This window comes from Heteronotia binoei, chromosome 3, assembly GCF_032191835.1.
Source record: "Heteronotia binoei isolate CCM8104 ecotype False Entrance Well chromosome 3, APGP_CSIRO_Hbin_v1, whole genome shotgun sequence".
Lineage (NCBI taxonomy): Eukaryota > Metazoa > Chordata > Lepidosauria > Squamata > Gekkonidae > Heteronotia > Heteronotia binoei.
The window spans coordinates 42,707,184-42,725,243 of record NC_083225.1 but is presented as its reverse complement, the minus strand read 5'-3'; the positions used below and the strand labels follow the sequence as shown (position 1 = coordinate 42,725,243).

Genomic DNA, 18,060 nt, shown 5'->3' with positions numbered 1-18,060 from the left:
AAACTGACATTCAGTACCTTTTTAAACTTTCCTTGTCGCTTTGCTGCGGACTGCCCCTGGAAGATAGAATAACACACTGCACAAACTCTACAGGATGGAGACACCTCCTCCTCTCATGTTCTTGCTCCCTCGTGAATGGATTTTTCACTTAGCATCTCACTTAACAAGGCATGCTTGGAAAAGCACAGAAGTTTAGCTTTCTAAGATATTAAATCTGGATCTATGAATACAGGTTCTTCTTTCTAAGAAAGCAGGCAAATATTAGTCACTCAGGGCACAAAATTAAACTGACCATTGAACTTAAAGATGACCATTAAACTACTGTGGTAGCCTCAATATTTACACAGTTGACTAATGAAGTTTACTAGTGTGGCTTTTTTTTCTTTGCCCAAGTTAACGTTCACTAAATTGAAATGCTTGTTTTCCTTTTTTCTAGAATCCACTGAATTTACTCCTGATTAGCGTAAGAACATACCATTGTATGACAATACTCAAAACTGTGACTCAATATACTACACCATAATTTGAGGTGTAACAAGCCAAGCTGATTTCATTGATTTTCCTGGGCCACTACACACACACAAAGACTTGCCCATAACCTGTCATATGACACCCAGTTTTGGGGGCCATAATAGCTTTAGCATGCAAAAATGGGAGGAGTACTCCAAGAACCAAGTTCTGCTTCCAGAACATGTTGCTTCTGAACAGACAGAACTTACCTCCCAATGGACATGGAAGGACTCTGCAAGATCACTAGCTCAGCTCTATCTTTGAAGGAGAAGCCTCCTTCATTAACAGATACCCTCTTCCACTGATGGAAAATGCTGGTTTCCCATCTTTCCTTTCCTGCTGTGGCACCCTCTCCTCCTGGCTGCTCCTGGTCACTGTGTGTTTGGAAACGGGTTGGACATGGCATGGAAATCTATAGCTAAAGGTGGGCCTTCTTCAAATCACCCTCTCCCAAACAGAAGTACCTTCTTCTTGCACAAGTAGCAGTTTAGATTCAGCCACTAGCATAGTATTGGTGGAATCCTTCACTATGTTTTCGGCAAGCAAAAAACTCACTAGAGATTGGGCAAATCACACACTACTTAAGTCAGTTTAAGTAAATCCACCAAGTTAAACCCCCTTTTAAGTGTACCTGTTGTCCTAAGTGCAAGTCTGAGATCAATTTGCGTCCTCACTCAGTGGGATTAGTTTATGCTTCAAAGCAAGTTAGTTTGGTGAAGGTGGCCTTTACTAGTATTTTTCTAGAAATATATTAGAGCTCTGACCCATTTTACCTAGTGGTTGCATTGCACCAAAGTGGGAAGTATGCAAACAACTCTGCCAAATAAGCCCAGGAGATGATAAAGAGCTCTGGACTATTTTGCTGCCATACCTACTACCAGTTGTGGTCATTCCTCTCCACTTTCATCCATGCAAGCTGAAATTCCTAAAATAGTGATAGCAATGGAAAACAATATTGTACAGCAGAGGAAGGCACCGCCCTATTTCAGCCATCGCTGACATAATTTCCTCCTCCATCTTGTCCCCCTTGTCATTATTTGTGTTCTGTGTGGCTAAATTGATGGATAGCAGAATTTGCAAGTAGTTTATTACTTTCTAAAGGATATTTTAATGCTTTCCCCACTACATGCACAGTGGGGTTGGACATTTTGCACAGCACATGCAAATGTCCAGTATGAATTTGATAGATTTTTGAAATTACTGTTAGGCCTCTGAGTGTCAAACACATTTAAGCAAATCTCTGTGGCAATTCAATTCTAAATTCTACAACCCTACTGTAATGCATGCAGCATTTGGATGACCTAAGCAACTATTTATCATGAAGGAATGCATAAGGACTTAAAAATCATCAGCTCGTCCCTGCTTGGCTTTAACAGATTTTTAGAGAATAACTGAACAGCTGAGGAAATCCTTTGAAAATGTAGCATTAAGTGAAGAAATGAGGAACTACTTTGCCTTTTACAACCATGTATCTCAGCAAGATCCAAAAAGCACATTTCCTGCATGTCCTGCTTAATGCATGACTTCTACTATTATCCAACTTTTTCTTGTCCCTCTTCTGCTCAAAAAAATTTTTGTGGGTCACACATGGCTTAGCAACAGAGCATCTGCTTGACATGCAAAACATCCCAGGTTCAATCCCTGGCATCTCCAGTTAAAAGGAGCAGGTAGTAGGTGGTGTAAAAGACCTTTATCTAAGATTCCAGGGAGCTCCTGCCTGTCTGAATTGTCAGTGCTGACCTTGATATAAGCAGGCAGGCAGCTTCCAGTAAAACAATAAAAGATGCTCAGAACTCAAAGTGTGTTCTTATCTTTTCTAGATAATCAGTAGGTGGTCTCTGTTGTATCCTTGTTTGATGCTGTACCAGCATGAGATCTCCTCTACCATATATTAAATAGAGGCTTTACAGGTTGATCCAACATTGCTTGATGTGTTCTGTTCTGAATTTTCAGCATTAAAAAATGTGAACTACTGAATATTGCCATTGAACAAATGTGGGTTCCTCGCCCCAATTTTGCACAAAATCAATTTAAACTTGTCATGTCAGTGTAGAAACAGTTACCTTAATGCAACAGAAAGTGTTGAAAGCAAAGAATGCAAGTTTGAAATGAATTTGAAGGCTAAAATACCTTTAAAAAACACCAAACAAACCCACATATATGTTTGCCTTTGGCCCTAGACTATTCTTATAAAAGTCTTGGAAAAAATCCTCCCAAAATCTGGATAAACAGGTGATAAATTTCAACAAAAAATCTTTAAAGAGGCATTTTCATATGGACAAATACGATACTGACTTTCATGTTGTTTTACTCACCGCTTTCTTTCCAAGTTCTGTCTTTGAAAGTGTCAATGATCCTGCAAGGTAACACCCTGGGCTTGCTCCTTTAGGAATTCTAAGGATCAAGAAAGCAGGGAACAGTAAGAAGGTTACATGCTATTAAAGTTAAATGCCAAATTCATCATTCAGTATATTAGAATACTAATATATTATTATTATATTATTTAATACATTAAACCCAAATAAATTGGTGCATTCTTCAATCCAACCATTTCACATTATAGTTCTAAATCTCCAAATTAACCCCCCCCCCAAAAAAAAAATTATCACAGACACATGCTTAAGAATCTCTTTTTAAAAGCACCACTAGTCCCTCAAGTTATCGTAAAGTGAACTGAGAACAAAGACAGCTGAAGGAGCTGAGCAATTGCCTCATCTCTTCCTAAGTGGCTAAAAGCTTGACTCTTGCCAGAGGCAGATGAATAACCTGTGGTCCTGCTAGAGCCATGTTGGTTGAACCACACTAGTCCACCAGGATATCCTTATAATGGTTATATTTATTTATTTATTATTTATTTATTTTATGACTTATATCCCGCCCTTCCCAACAAGTGGCTCAGGGCGGCTCACAACACAAGAATCTGACATAAATACATTTTAAGCATAAAAACATTTAAATTTTAAACATTAAACCATTTAAAACATTTAGAACCTTGGGGATAGCAGACATCTAATGTAACTACGCTCAGTATCTTGTATCAATCTACTTTATGTTTGGACTGAGGGCCTGTTGGGTAGTATAGCTTAGTTTACATGTATATTGTATTTACATTTTACTTAGTAAACCATTTTGAGTTCCCAATGTGGGAGAAGAGCTGGGTATAAATAACCAGGAGTTAAACAGCCACCCCCTCCAAACACATTAGCTCCTTTTCCTAAACTCAAATGTAAGTTACCTCACTCTTGCTCAGCAATGATAGCCGCTTTCCTTTTACTAACATCTTCAGTGGGGGAGGCACCAGTCATTTTTTGACTGATAGCAGATCACCACTGTGAAATGTGAAAACTGACAATCTGAATGTTTAAGAACTCCTGATTTGTGAAGGTTTAGAACAGTTCACAACATTTTAACTGTGTTATGTATTGCAAACTGGAATACACAGCACCACTGACAGGAATACAGAACATGAACTACTCACTTGTCATCTGGCAAAGATGTAACAAAGAAAGGCTGGTTGTGCTTTGGTGGAAGGCACAAACTATTTGTTTTCTTCTTCCCTAAGAGAGCCTGGCTGTGGTTTTCATAAATATCCAAACTCAGGGTACTAGACAGTCTGTGGGAGATAATAAATGGAAGGTCTTTGATACGATCCAGCTCGCTGCTCTGCTCATGACGGATTTGTAGCCGAACTGTATAATCTCCCTTCTCCAGCTTCACAGAATACTAAGAAAAGAAAATATTCCTTATTGCAAAGACCCAATGAACAATGATCTTCAGTTTCTACAAAGTCAGCAGAACTTTCTTGTTAAAAAATGTGAAATTGGATGTTGCAACGATGCCCAATATTTCCACTACCAGATTGGCAATATACAATAATTCAAAAGGCACTCCTGGATATTCCCAGTTGGGGGGGGGGGCAGGCTAATCCACAGTGCATTTCTCCATTTAAACTTTAAAATCCATTAGAAATGGCCTCCAGAGGGAGGCCTACCACCCACCGATACAGTGGCCCTCTAAAAGATGTTTAAAAGGCCAATTCACAGCAGACTAGCTGGAGCATGCTCCCTCCCTCCCTCGCTTCTCTTGATGCCTAGAATCCCAAACATCCCAAGTTTTGAATGGTCCCCCAAGACATGTCGATCACCCCCTGCCAGGTACAATTAAAACCAGTCACTAACATTTGAAGACACAGTATCCCTAATGACAATTTAATATATCCCCCAAAGCACCTTGCAAAACAGGATATAACCTCTTCGTTCAATTCATAAGGTATTCTCTTGCAAACTCAATTAACCCTTCCTTCTGTCATCCCATCTACTCTCTTGCCTCAATAATCTAGGTTGATACTGCGCTTTCTGGGTAACAGTGATGCTTCTGTGATTCCTTCACAATTTTCAAATACAGTCATGGGCACTATCATGAAAAGCAAGTGCACCTTATCCCCTCCTTCAGGTACATGGCGCTGTTCATACATTAGATAATAGGAAGAAGGGGACAGAATAATAGATGCCTCCAATAAGATTCTTATGAGCAACACTTTAGCTTCTCTTGTGACACAACAGTAAACCTTGGCATATCTGTACCAGAATGTATTGTTTAGCTTTATGAATTCTCCCATAGTACTCCAACCCCAGGAAATACCGTTATCAATGTTGAACAATTTATGAAGGTTAGCTGGAAGCTCGGGCATAGTTTTTACTTAGCCCACATTATCTGAATCAGAGTGATGTTCATCAGGTCACAGGAAGAAGAAACCATGATAAATGGTTTGCTTTACTGTATCTGCACTGGGAAAGCCTGCTCTGTAGGCAGCAGAGACTTTACCTTTTTCATCTTTCTAAAACAGAGACTCAACTGTGAAAGTGTGCAGTTTTATTTATGCCTGTGCCGTTTTTTCAAAAATGATAATTCAAAGACTCTTACTCAAAAATGATGAAACAGAACATGGGAATTAATGGAGCACTGAGACAGTTGTACAGGCTGATTCCATCAAGCAGGCTCAGAAATAAGACTGATTGCATTTGATGATATTTATTCTCCCGAAAGGTACGCACAAGTTCTAAGCTTTAGAGAAACTACAAAATTTGGTGGAAGAAATAGCAGTTTGTAGACTACAGAATCCATCGATAGTAGTAAACATCTTTATATACCTGGTGTGGATAGGCATCTCCTGACCCCATGTGCCTTTTATTTTGGTCAAAGATCATCCACAACTGGCTGTCATATTCTGATTCATACAAGAGTTCACAAAGCAAGGGACAGCTTGGAGTAACTTCCCCACTCTTTGGCTGGAGGAAAAAACAAAGTGTATTTCAGGTATGCAGTAGTGTTACAGGGAAAAAAGCCTGTAAGTATTATTTCTTTAAGATAGGTATTTAACTGGTTTTAGATAAACAAAATGTGTTATAGTCTAGGTTTGAGAACATCATTTGTTGGGAAGGATTCTGTTAAAAATACAAACTTACTTGATGAAAGTTGTATGTCAAAATCATCTCATATAACTGTCGATTATTTGGCAGAACATCTCGGGGTCCTAATGGTTTTATTTTAGCACTCAGTGGTCTGCAACACAGATCTAAACATTAGAGCTAATTCAAGATGTAAACATTAAGCAATAAAAGAACTGGAAATGTCACAACATCAAGGTGTGCATACATGTGAAGTCACTGTGGTATACTTTAATTTAGAAAGCTGCTGATGTAGCCCTCCATTTCCAACAAGTTGCTAGCCTCCTGCTTAACAGAATATATTCATTGTGTGAGAAGCTTTTAATCTTGCCACTGGCAAACATTCAACATTTCTTTGATATCAACTGTATGGGAAACACTGTACAAGTGAAGGGAGAGCCAGTTTGGTGTAGTGGTTAAGTGTGTGGACTCTTATCTGGGAGAACCGGGTTTGATTCCCCACTCCTCCACTTGCACCTGCTGGAAGGGCCTTAGCCATAGCTCTGGCAGAGGTTGTCCTTGAAAGGGCAGCTGCTGTGAGAGCCCTCTCAGTCCCACCCACCTCACAGGGTGTTTGTTGTGGGGGGAGAAGATATGGGAGATTGTAAGATGCTCTGAGTCTCTGATTCAGAGAGAATGGCAGGGTATAATCTGCAATTCTTCTTCAATTCTTCTACATGCATCAGAATTTGCACTGCATTCACAGACAAGGCACTTGTGTACATGTGCTATATGTATATTTCCACTTTAAGAGACAAATAATTTTGATATGCCTTACTTTGCTAAGAAAACACAGCATTCGTCTTTACTTTACACCAATAAAACATCCTAGAACTAGTATTTTAATTTACACCAGTAAAAAAAAGTATTAAGATTACTTGCACTTAACAACTTCATCCCTGCACAGGACCCAAGGTCCATTCCCTTCAGCAGAACAGCAGGGTGATTTTCCCCATTTTCTCCTTTTAATTACCTATGCAAAATTAGCCAGTCATGCTGCTCCAGAAGGTCTCCTGTCCCCACCCCGGAGGAGCATTTCAGGCACATCAGTAGGCTGCAGTGAAGGCTGGTAGGCAAGAAAGTTCCACTCTGCTGACAGAAGTATCTTCTGACAGTGGAAACTGCACTTTGGATCTGGCCCCATGTTTTGTGTTTCTACCATTACCCACTTTTAAGATGTGTACAGCATGCACACAGAATGCAACACCTTTTTTAAAATTCACATTATTTTACTGTTTCCCGCCCCCCCCACACCACAAGGACTTGTTTTTGTATGGACCAAATGGCTACTTTAAAAAACAAACAAAAACTAACACTATACCTTAGTGTTTGAACCCAACTTTTGAGATTTATGCTAGGAGCAACATCTTCGTATTTCAGTGCTGACTGAACATCAAAACGGACTATGCCTTCTGAAGCATGCTAAAAGAGAAAAGTTTTTATGTTTTGATTTCTGTTCAACAGAATTGTGAATTTTAGGTGATGTATACATGATCATCTAGATGACAGGCATTTACATTGAATAATGGACTGAAAGCTGTATCTGATAAGGCATTAATGTTGGCTAAAGTTACAAATAGCCAAGTCATTTTAAAATCTTTTCTTACAGTCTTTTAATGAGTACATTTGTCAAAGGAAAATGGAAGACAGGAAATGAGACTCACAATGTTCAGCTGAGAAGGAGTGCAAACTATGCCATGGAAAGAAACAGTGTAGTCAATGCTGACATCATGGAGGCTTGCCCACCAACGAGCAATACAAAATTCAATAGTTTTTTCACCCTGTGGAATAAGGAAAAGCACATACTCTGATTGTCATTCAAAAAAAGAGAGAGCTCAGGATGGCACAGATATTCTGGTGATCCCTAAAGCGATACAAATAAACTACTGATGGCACTAGATATTATTCCAGAAAGGATAACTGCCTGGGGCTTTGATAAATCATAAGATGCTGTCTTTTCAAGATGTGCGGAAAACATGAAAAGTTATTTGGAATGTTAAAATAGCAGCAAGGAAACTGTGATAAGTATAGCGGAGAAGGTCAAGGAGGAAGACTAAATCAACACAATGAGTCTTCTAAATTTTTATAATGTTTTTAAAGTACTTAACTGCTCTGTTGGTCCATTAAAAATAATATAAGGGGTGAAATTATCCCTATCTTAGCCGAGGCCATGTCCATTGCAATCCACCCCTTAGCACGTTGAAGAAAGCTAATAAATAAATCTCTGCAATCCACATGTTCACACCTGGTCTCTCCCATTTCAGTCCTCAGATGCAGCAGAATATATTTTCAAAAGAAAGCGTGAGAATATTTTGATTGTTAAAACCAGGTCAGTTTAAAGTGGAAGATCTCTGAAGAAGCCTCCTGACAAATGTGCATAACTACCTTACAGTATTTACTTGATTGGCCCTCTGCAACTAACCTGTAAGGTGGCCTACTATTACTCTTCCCATTATTCTCTAATGGTTAGAAAAACTAAGTCCATTGCTGACATCCTAATCCCAAACCAAGTATATCATTTAGTGGGTCAAACTAGCTTTCAGCACTGTCTTAGTATTCTAACACTGTGGTCCTCGATTCAAAACACAAGGCAACTTACTAAGACAGGAAATGCTTCAGTCACTGATCCTTTTTCTGGTACAGAAGAGAATTTGTAGAACTCATGGCTTCGGTATGCCTTTTGTTTTACTAGCTGAACCGCATGAAGAACGAACTTGGCGGTCACATCAGGCGATGACGAACACACGGTCACTTCTAAATAGGGAGAGAGTCACAACATTACTACTAGAATACTGTAGACCTCTGGATCAATCCCCTGGAAACTAAATTGTATCATTAGAACCAGTGGCACCGTATGCTTAACACCATGATTTGCCAATCTTTGAAAGGGTAAAGTGCAAATGAGCACAAAATGAACAATATTAAGAACTACAACATCAATATGTGTATATGGAAAAAAATCCCATGAAGTTTTAAATGTACACAATTAACTTTTCATTTTTTAAAAATGGGTTACTTAGTCATATTTTCAAGTTCCATGAAAATATGGTAGTAATTTCCTTACCAGCCCAAGTTGCTCCAGCAGGAACTTCAATGAAGTGCCTTTGAATCTGACCAGGTTTAAAATGTACATCAGTAAATTTCAGTTCATAGTGTGAAGCTTCATTTGTCCTGCAAACAGAAACCATGTTTTAGTTCAGTTGTGGAGGCCCAATCAAGTAAATACTGCAAGGCAGTTAGAAATTGAAAGAAACTCCCAAGGAAATTTACAGCATTTCAGAAGGCCTTTTGAATGCATGCACCATTTAAAAGATGGCTGAAGTTAGCAATTTCATTTAACTTTCAAATCTCAACTGTATGAAAAAAAATTTTTTTTAAATGGTCTCTGATTACTACTACAGCAACTTTATGACATTATTCACACTGAGAAGCAGCTATTATCAAAATTTTAAAATGGAAATTGAATCCTTCATGCCACAGGCTTTTGGCCCCTTTCCAGAACGTAAACAAGAGGTTTTCCTTCTGCTACTGAAAGTCAGATGTTGAGAAATGCAGCAGAGGAGTTGTGCTGCACTGTGCAGTGTTTGTCTGTCCACTGCCGTAAACTGAATGCTCAACTAGATGAGACATTCAGCAAGATTCTCATAAACTGCTAATTAACAATTCCAAACTTTTACATAACTTTTAAATGTATGATTCAGTCCTATGAGGAGACCAAGTCCTATGAGGAAAGGCTGAAGAAGTTGGGCACGTTTAGCCTGGAGAGGAGGCGGCTGAGAGGCGATATGATCACTATCTTCAAGTACTTGAAGGGCTGTCATATAGACAATCCCATTCTCTTGTAAGCATGCCTAAGTCTTTGTTCTGGGAGCCAGAGAGGTTTTCTCACTCTCGTGGTGCAACTACTGCTAGAAGTAAGCGAGGACATTTTCCATCTTTCTCACTGGTAGTTCTGGACATCTACTCAGAAAGCATGCCACAGACTACAGAAACTCAGATCGAAAGGAATACCCCCCAAGTATTTATGTTCACAAAGCATTCCAAACAATAAAACCACACTTACCTTCCTGGTATAACAACAGTTATTGGAACTCTGAACAAAGGACCTGCGTTAGGCATTGATATTTCATAACCACACACCTTTTAAGAAATTGAAAACGCAGCAAAATTAGTTATATTTAGAAAGTACGCTTCAATCTTTTGAAGATACATTTAAGCTGTCATGTCTTGAGCCATAAACTAACTCCTTTGTTAGCTGTGCCTGTCAAACTATGAATTGTGAAGAAAATACATGAGATCTCCTCCACCTCCCACCTCCCCTTTTCTTTTTGGCAGATTAGGAGCTTTGTCAGTTCACAGTGCTGTCATGATGCATCTTTACCAGTCTTTCCCCACATATCAGTTCCTCATTAGCCCCATATCCTTATGTCTACAGCAGGGGTGGCCCAACTGAGGTTTGGGAGCCACATGTAGCTCTTTCATACATATTGTGTCTCTCAAAGCCCATTTGCCAGCTTGGAGATGGCATTTCTCTCTTTAAATCACTTCTCCAAGCCAAGCCACCCAGTGACTTGGAGAATGCATTTAAAGTTAAAGTTGCTTTCTTTCCACCTCTCCCTCACCCATCTATTTGCCTTCCTTCCTCCCTCCCTCGTGGCTCTCAAACATCTGACATTTCTTCTATGTGGCTCTTATGTTAAGCAAGTTTGGCCACCCCTGGTCTACAGACAAACCCTTGAAGTGGTTCAACTGAAACGTACAGTAAGCAGAGGCACTGCTGCATTGTACAGAAGGGAGAAAACAATGCACGAAGTAAGCTACTCATCACTGTTGATAGCAGCTATCTCTTATTGCCCATGTGCTTAGAAATTTTTAAGATGGTAGATGTGAAAGCAAAGATGAAGATCATATGGTATGGAAGTTCAATCAACAAGACTAACAGTGAAATCTTAAGGACATTTTCCTGGAAGTAAATCCCATTGAACAGACTTGAATATGATTCTGAGTAGACCTGCTTAGGACTGCTCTCGAAGACAGCTAGTGCTATGCAGCGGCTAGAGCGCTGGGCAGACCCAGGTCTGAATCCCTCCTCTGTTTTTTGGATGGTCTTGGTCTAGTCACATGTTCTCTGCCGAGCCTACCTTTCAGGGCTGCCCTTACAATGATAAGATAGAGAGGATAACAATCTGAGCATGTTTGGGCCCCCACTGGGAGAAGCACGAGATGTAAAAAAAGTTTATAAACAAAACAAGGTCAAAAGACAAGTACCTCTGTATAATGAACTCCTTCGCGCAGACCACGTGGGTCAACACGAATGTTAATATGTCTACACTGATTCATGAGCTCCAGATGAGCAGGACACTGAACCCAGGATGCATTTGAAGTTAAAGCTAAATGAAGCTGGAGAGATATCCTTTCAGTATTTTCTGAAACAAGAATGTGCAAGTTTGAAATTTAAATCCATTCGTTCAACAATTGTCAGCTTAAAAAAAGTTTAAGTTCCTTAGTTTTCTTGTACCATGTGCCAGATTTGTACATGAGCTCCCATCAAATCCTCCTCATACACTACTGGAAATACATGACACAAATAGTTCCTTTCTTACCTGTATTCTCAGGAAAGAATGGCTCTATGCCAACTCCATGGTCTGAAGGTGCAGTAACCTGTGCAGGATCTCTGAGGTAAATTCCACGGTTGTTGCCAACAGTAACTGTGAAACCTATGTTGTTAGCAAATGATGAATTCTGAATGAGGTAGTCATAGGCTTTATCAACCTATAAAAAAAAGAGAGAGAGGCCCAAAATTTGGAAGCTCAGCTTCATCCAAATGATTTTTTGTGTGTATAACAGCTATATCACATCTATACAGAAGCAGCCTCAACTAGATTTCATGATGTGGCTGTACAGGAAACACTTCCCATAGCATGCTTCCCCCCTCCCATGTCTTTTGAAAGCATTTCCTATTTGAGGCACTGCTTTTTCAGACTGTTTTGAACTTCTTGGGGTTTTATGGGTTTCTGTCCCCGTTTCTCATATTGTTTTTAGAGGAAAATTTACACAAGTATCATAATTAGTTCTGAGCAAGAACACCTACACACACAATGCACCACTGCTCAAGTTTCAGTATGCCATCTCCCCCATAACCCTTGGGATCAGTGATACATACAGTGCTGCAATTTCCACAGCCAATGCTCGCTGCATTACAGGGGTGTCTTTATTATGCCTTCACTTAAAAAAAACAAAAGTCCTGCTTATCAGGAAGCTACTTCTACCCACATGATGAAAGACACTGTTGTAACAGCCAACCCCAAACCACAAATGCACACGATTATACGCAATTCAGGAACTTTGTGTAGACCACAGGTCAAATCCATTATTTGCTGTGCTACTTCTTTTGCAATTTCAATACAGAGCTGCAAACCACCAGTTCTAATCAAAGCCAGTTGAAAAGAAAACAAAACCTGAAACAACTATAACAAGAGCTTTGCTGGTGCAGAGAAAAAATGATTAGAGAGTATTAAATGATGGAGTGAAAGTGATTATGGAGTGAAACAACAGACATATCTATTAATTACAAAACAAATAGATTTGTTAGCAACTCAACTCATCTGCCTTTGAAGGACACTATCCCTTCAAATGTTGTTTTTCGTACCTGAATAATACCATGACCTTGAGCAAACAAGTGTATGTTTTCCACCTTCACTGCAGTATTTTCTAGTGCTCTCCTGACTGAATGAACAGTGTAACGCACATCATTAGCTTTGAGACCTGCAACAGAAAAGGGCGGGTGAAGTCACAGAGAGATCTGCTCATCATTACTTCTTTGAATTATGAAATACCCTTTTGTTGTGATGAAACGTGACTTGCTCCCACCTTGTTCAAAAAGAAATGGTTTTCTGTACACATTACCTGAGAGCACCAAAGCAATACCCCCGCACGCATTGGGAGAAGACATTGATGTGCCATTCATGAGCTGTGTTCCTCGTAAAGTCCAGTTAGGAACAGAGGCAATAGCCCCTCCGGGAGCACTGATACTCACGCCTAGAGCTCCATCCGTACTGAAAATCGTAGAACAAAAAGACAAACTTAATACAGTCACAAACACCCAGTTGCTTCCCAAGCTATTCAATTTGTTGTCATTAGAAATAAGAAAGCTGTCGTTCAGCCTCCCCATCTGACTCCCATCAGGTACCACCTCCAAGCTGATTCCTAAACGTATGAACCAAATCCCCACTTGGCGTGTCTAATCTTTTAATAAAGGATAATCTATCCTAAGCAGTAATTTACCGTGGCGTGCTTATAAGCCTTTGTTAAACTAAGTAGAGAGATGACTTTACTTAAGTTTGCTTAATTTTATTGTGATCCTAGCTCAGCAATAACATAAACAGTCAGGAACACATACAGAAGCACACGAAGTAAAATCATAACCTCATTATAGCCTAAACTCCATGTTATGTGCATAAAATCTCCTTATTAAACAAGCCGAAGCACAAAATATGGCCACCTTAAAGGAGGTTTCCTTGGAGTGATCTGAAAGGAGAATGGACATATAAAACCTGTCAGATCAGCCTGGAAAACTGGATAGACCTGGGCTTATAATGTCCTTATAAAATGAATACAACAACACAGATTTAACCCTTTAATCTGCTTTTAATTGGCAATGATAAACATGTTGAAAATATGGGGTGTGTTTAACAAATTCATACTAGAAGTGCTGGAAGCAAGACATAAAAGCAGACCAAGGTGAAGGCTTTTTGATATTTAGGGAATTCTAAGGCATAAATGTATTCTGCTAGGGTGGAAGGGAGTTTGCTATGATTCCCAGCTGCTGGAGAAGTCTGAGCCTCTGCTCCATAAGGCTGGACATCTATTATCTTAATTTGTTGGTTATTTTTTCTTCCCCCACCCCCAACCCAAGATGCTGTAAAATTGTGGGAGAAAAATCTATAAAATTGTACTCTGAGAAAGGAACACAGCATGGGATGCCAAACATGGATTTGAGAAATTTAGACTGAATTGTCTCTGGGGAATGGAAAACTTTAGAGAGACACAGTTATGAGTCATACTGGAGCTGAGGTATCACCTTGCCCTGGAAGTCTTTAACCACGTATGATATGTATGTTATTCCCCCTTTCAAATAAAATAATCCTAAGAGCTGAGAAGGCTCTGGGAGTACTCTCAGTGACATGGGCAAACTGAGCTCTTCATAAGCTAAATGACTGAAAAACTACTAAATGTTTTAAAGCCTTTACCTGGTCAATACCATGGCTGGGCAAAGTCAAATTTTGGGGTTTTTTTTGAAGCTTATTACTAGCTGTTCCACCTTGTAATATGCACGGAGTGCCCAACGGGCTTTTATAAGGCCTACTTCAGAATGGGATAGAATGACCATGCCATCTGCATAAAGAACTCTGGGAATTGGTCGATTTGCTAGTCTGAGTGGATGAAAGTCCAGATTAGGCAGCGCTCATACCAGCAAATTGATATAAAAACTGACATAGGCAGCCAGTGCAGGTCATGGAGCACCGGCCATATGCTCACCTGTACAGGTGATGCAGTCAGCAGGTGAGCTGCCACATTCTGCACCCGCTGCAGTTTCCAGATCAGTTTCAGGGGTAGGCCAGCATAGAGCGAGTTACAGTAGTCCAGCCTGGAAGTCACCATTGCATGGGTCACTGTAGCCAGGTCTTGGGGGGATAGCTAGCATTCCTATTTCACACCCCTCCTGATGACATGCTGTATTTATTATGCTGTCTCCTGTGAGATAACATTATGCAATACCACCCCCTCCCCATGAGCATGTTACTTACCTAGGTCCTCGAGATGACCATGTGTACTGATTTGCAGGTAGTTTCTCTCGCAATGAGTATTCAGCAACCATCATTTCAGGTGACACATAAGCACCAACACCTGTAAATTTGGACATGTTTCTAAACTTAAGTTACTGGTGTCTGCTAGAGTCAGTTCAAGGATCCATCTTTATGGATTTAAAAGAGAGTTTAAATATTAAAGACCACTAATGGTTCTGACAATTGTGGCCTCTTTGAGAAGTCTTAAATTCAATTTTATAAATCAGCTACATAGAATGGTTTCTTTCTCTTCAAGAAGTCTACTGAATTATATTATGCACAGTTTAACATTAGATTGATCCAAGTTGGCAGCTGTGTTGGTCTGCAGCAGTAGAACAAAGTAGGAGTCAAGTTGCATCTTTAAGACCAACAAAGTTTTATTCAGAATGTAAGCTTTTGTGTGCTCCAAGCACACTTCATCAGATGCGGAATCGGGTACAGTGAGCAGAGCTGCATATAGCTGATAGGCAGTGGTTTAGAATGCAGAATGCTACAAATTTAAGATCCAATGACAGAATAGTAAAATTAACAGCATAGTAAAATTAACAAGTTGAGCAAACCTTTGATCTGGGTAACATGAGCATGAGAAACCAACAAAACAGTAACATGTCAAAATGTGAGAATGTCTGTTAACCATTCTATTGTTATAAGCAAGCCTGAGCCAAATTGAGGGCATTTCTTTCTCAGACGTTTTCCCCATCCAACTAATTTATCTTTTAACATGTAATATACATATAGTTTGCCACTAGAAGAAAAATACATTAAAATATACTGAAAGATGGGTTTAGTATATGTAATGAAATAAACAGCCAATATCCCTATTTGAGTATGTCAATACAGCTAAGAGAGAAATACATTGGATAGTGATGTTCTTGTCCACCTAATTTCCTTTTTAACATGCAAACATCATTCTAGTTTGCCATTAGAAAAAAATACAATAAAATATAGTGAAAATGAATAATAGCAAATAGTAAAGATTATTCATGTATTTGGGTCCATTTGATATAGGCAGTTCTTGGGCTTTTAAAAAAATGCACATACAAAAAACAAGAGTCATTTGCACCAGGATCTGGCTTTTTGCCCAGATACCCAAGTTGGCAGCTTTGGACAAGATAAGTCATATTTAATCAGTTATGCCAAACATTTTTACTACACCTGCATCCTGGCAAAAAAAAAATGATCGTGAGAGTCGCCCATGACTAACAGCCCCGCAAAATTATGATTACAGTGAGCTTTATGCGCTTTTCGGTTGAGGCTTGATACAAAGATTATACTACAAAATCTGTCCTGTTAAATTAGCTACCAGTTTGCTCCCAGAGAAAACCAAAATAGCTCATCATGATTTATGAAAAGCTTGACCTAGTGTCATTAGGGTATCTCTTAAATCATGTAAGCAATCATACTTGTTCAAGCTCGCAATAGCTCTACTGTAGATCTCACTCTCATGTGAGGTTGGTCAGGGCAGGGCCTGGCCTGGGGTAGTGCGACTATTTAATTCATTTTCAAGGCACTACAGCCTCATTGAATCATTTCAGATGCCAAGTTCATACTTGCGTTCTACCGTACCCTCAGCACCACATGCTAGTGCAGTAAGGAGGCAGAACATTAAATATTCCAGTTTTTTTACATTACCACTTTAAGCAATGCGTGTGATTATTTTATTCTGGCTATCTACTGCTGGAGGCCCTCTCTGCAGAAAGGTGATTTGGAAGTAGTTTTAAAACATGCATCTTTTATTTCATTTCCGAATATGCATTTGAATCATCTGGCTGCAGACTGCTGACTTGTTTCACAGCTCTTGATAGTTCTGGCAACACAATAACAAAAGCTTTTCAGTTTCCACTAAGCAGCCAAAATTTATTAGTCAGGGAGGAACAATGGCACACGGCAGCAAACATGAAATACTTAATCAGAAAGCCGACAGTGTCAGCCTTGGTTAAGGGAAGAAATAACCACAGAATGGCAAAAAGCACTGACAAAGGGAACTTCTGACTCTCAAAAGTTTATAGTCCAAAAAAAATCTTGTTGGCCTCTAAGGGGCTACTGGACTCTAATCCAGGTGTTCTACTAAAGACCAACACGGCTATCCCTCTGTATATACAATGAATACAAGGAACATAGGTAAGATGATGGAGATTTACAGCCAGGTGTCCCATCCCTAAGGTTCTATAAGTAGCAACAATGGATGGACCGTACAGCAGTGGTGAAAAAGAGACTGTTCTTTTCAGCATCCTTCCCTACTCTCCATGCCATAAATTGGGCCCCTTGACAGTGCTACTTGCCCCAGTAGTTAAAAAAACTACAAAAAAACATTCTTTCATTACGGGACAAATTGTACCTCCAAGGTGGCAATTTGCATAAAGAGAAGGGCTCAAGAGTCACCCCCCCCCCCAAAGCCTAGTGTCACAGCTCTAATCTAAACTGCTCCCCCTCACTTTTAGAGAAGACAGAAGTGATCTGAGAACAGGCTTCCGAGGACCACAAGTTTTATTTAAGCTTTCCATTAGAAAGATGTAACTTAATAAAAATTCTATTCTCTTCTGATTCATATGCAGCTTAAATAAATATACTTGCCTATGACACTCGATGTAGTCCCACCCGGGCATCCAACAGTAGATAAGCAAGGCCCATTATTCCCTGCGCTTGAAACATAGATTACATTGTGTTTCCACACGGCTTCATTAATCACTTCACATATTCTCCTAAAAATAAGAAAAGAAAAAATTGGTTCAAGAATTCTATTATTCCTTTTCCAACTGTGAAAAAATATTAGACATTTCAATGCACCCAAAAAGCTGCCTTTTACAAAATGCACTGAAAAAGCTTCAACTAATTCACCTCCTTCCTCATTGTCCTGCCTGGACACAGAGCTCTTCATTACAGTCTCTCCTGTGTTGCTTCTCTATTGGGAAGAAGAATTATCACAAGCAAGATCCCTCTCTGTACCATCCACCCACATACCCCCTACTTGGTCTCTGGGATGTCCCTCCTCTCTGGGCTCCTTTTGGTGGCAGTGAAAACGTGCACTTATCTGGACAAGCACTCCACTAACTTTACTATAGCTGATGTTATCTGAAACATTTGCAATCACATTGTGGAGAGATGTGAAACACATATTTTAACTAAGTGGACAACTTTAATCTATAGATTGTGCTGTGGCCTTCCTAAACTTCATTTCATGAAGCAGCTGGCTGACTTTGTAGTTTGCAATGCCATTAACTCATGCCATTAACTCAGCCCTGTGGCATCACCACACA

At 39.6% G+C, this 18,060-nt stretch overlaps 1 protein-coding gene across 2 annotated transcripts in view; it reads right to left on the bottom strand.

Annotated features, from left to right (window-relative positions):
• TPP2 (tripeptidyl peptidase 2) overlaps window positions 1-18,060 on the bottom strand; it is a 41,627-nt gene that overhangs the window by 10,763 nt on the left and 12,804 nt on the right. Inside the window, exons 9-24 of one of the 2 annotated variants that reach the window (XM_060233676.1) lie at window positions 17,378-17,505; window positions 14,765-14,864; window positions 12,864-13,012; window positions 12,607-12,722; window positions 11,561-11,729; window positions 11,226-11,383; window positions 10,021-10,097; window positions 9,022-9,128; window positions 8,557-8,711; window positions 7,622-7,738; window positions 7,279-7,379; window positions 5,976-6,072; window positions 5,661-5,798; window positions 3,989-4,233; window positions 2,826-2,904; window positions 18-56 (exon numbers count right to left, since the gene is read on the bottom strand). In XM_060233676.1, coding sequence (XP_060089659.1) covers window positions 18-56; window positions 2,826-2,904; window positions 3,989-4,233; window positions 5,661-5,798; window positions 5,976-6,072; window positions 7,279-7,379; window positions 7,622-7,738; window positions 8,557-8,711; window positions 9,022-9,128; window positions 10,021-10,097; window positions 11,226-11,383; window positions 11,561-11,729; window positions 12,607-12,722; window positions 12,864-13,012; window positions 14,765-14,864; window positions 17,378-17,505 — 1,975 coding nt within the window. The remainder of the gene's footprint in view (window positions 1-17; window positions 57-2,825; window positions 2,905-3,988; window positions 4,234-5,660; window positions 5,799-5,975; window positions 6,073-7,278; window positions 7,380-7,621; window positions 7,739-8,556; window positions 8,712-9,021; window positions 9,129-10,020; window positions 10,098-11,225; window positions 11,384-11,560; window positions 11,730-12,606; window positions 12,723-12,863; window positions 13,013-14,764; window positions 14,865-17,377; window positions 17,506-18,060) is intronic. The other variant, XM_060233677.1, reaches the window with a different exon arrangement.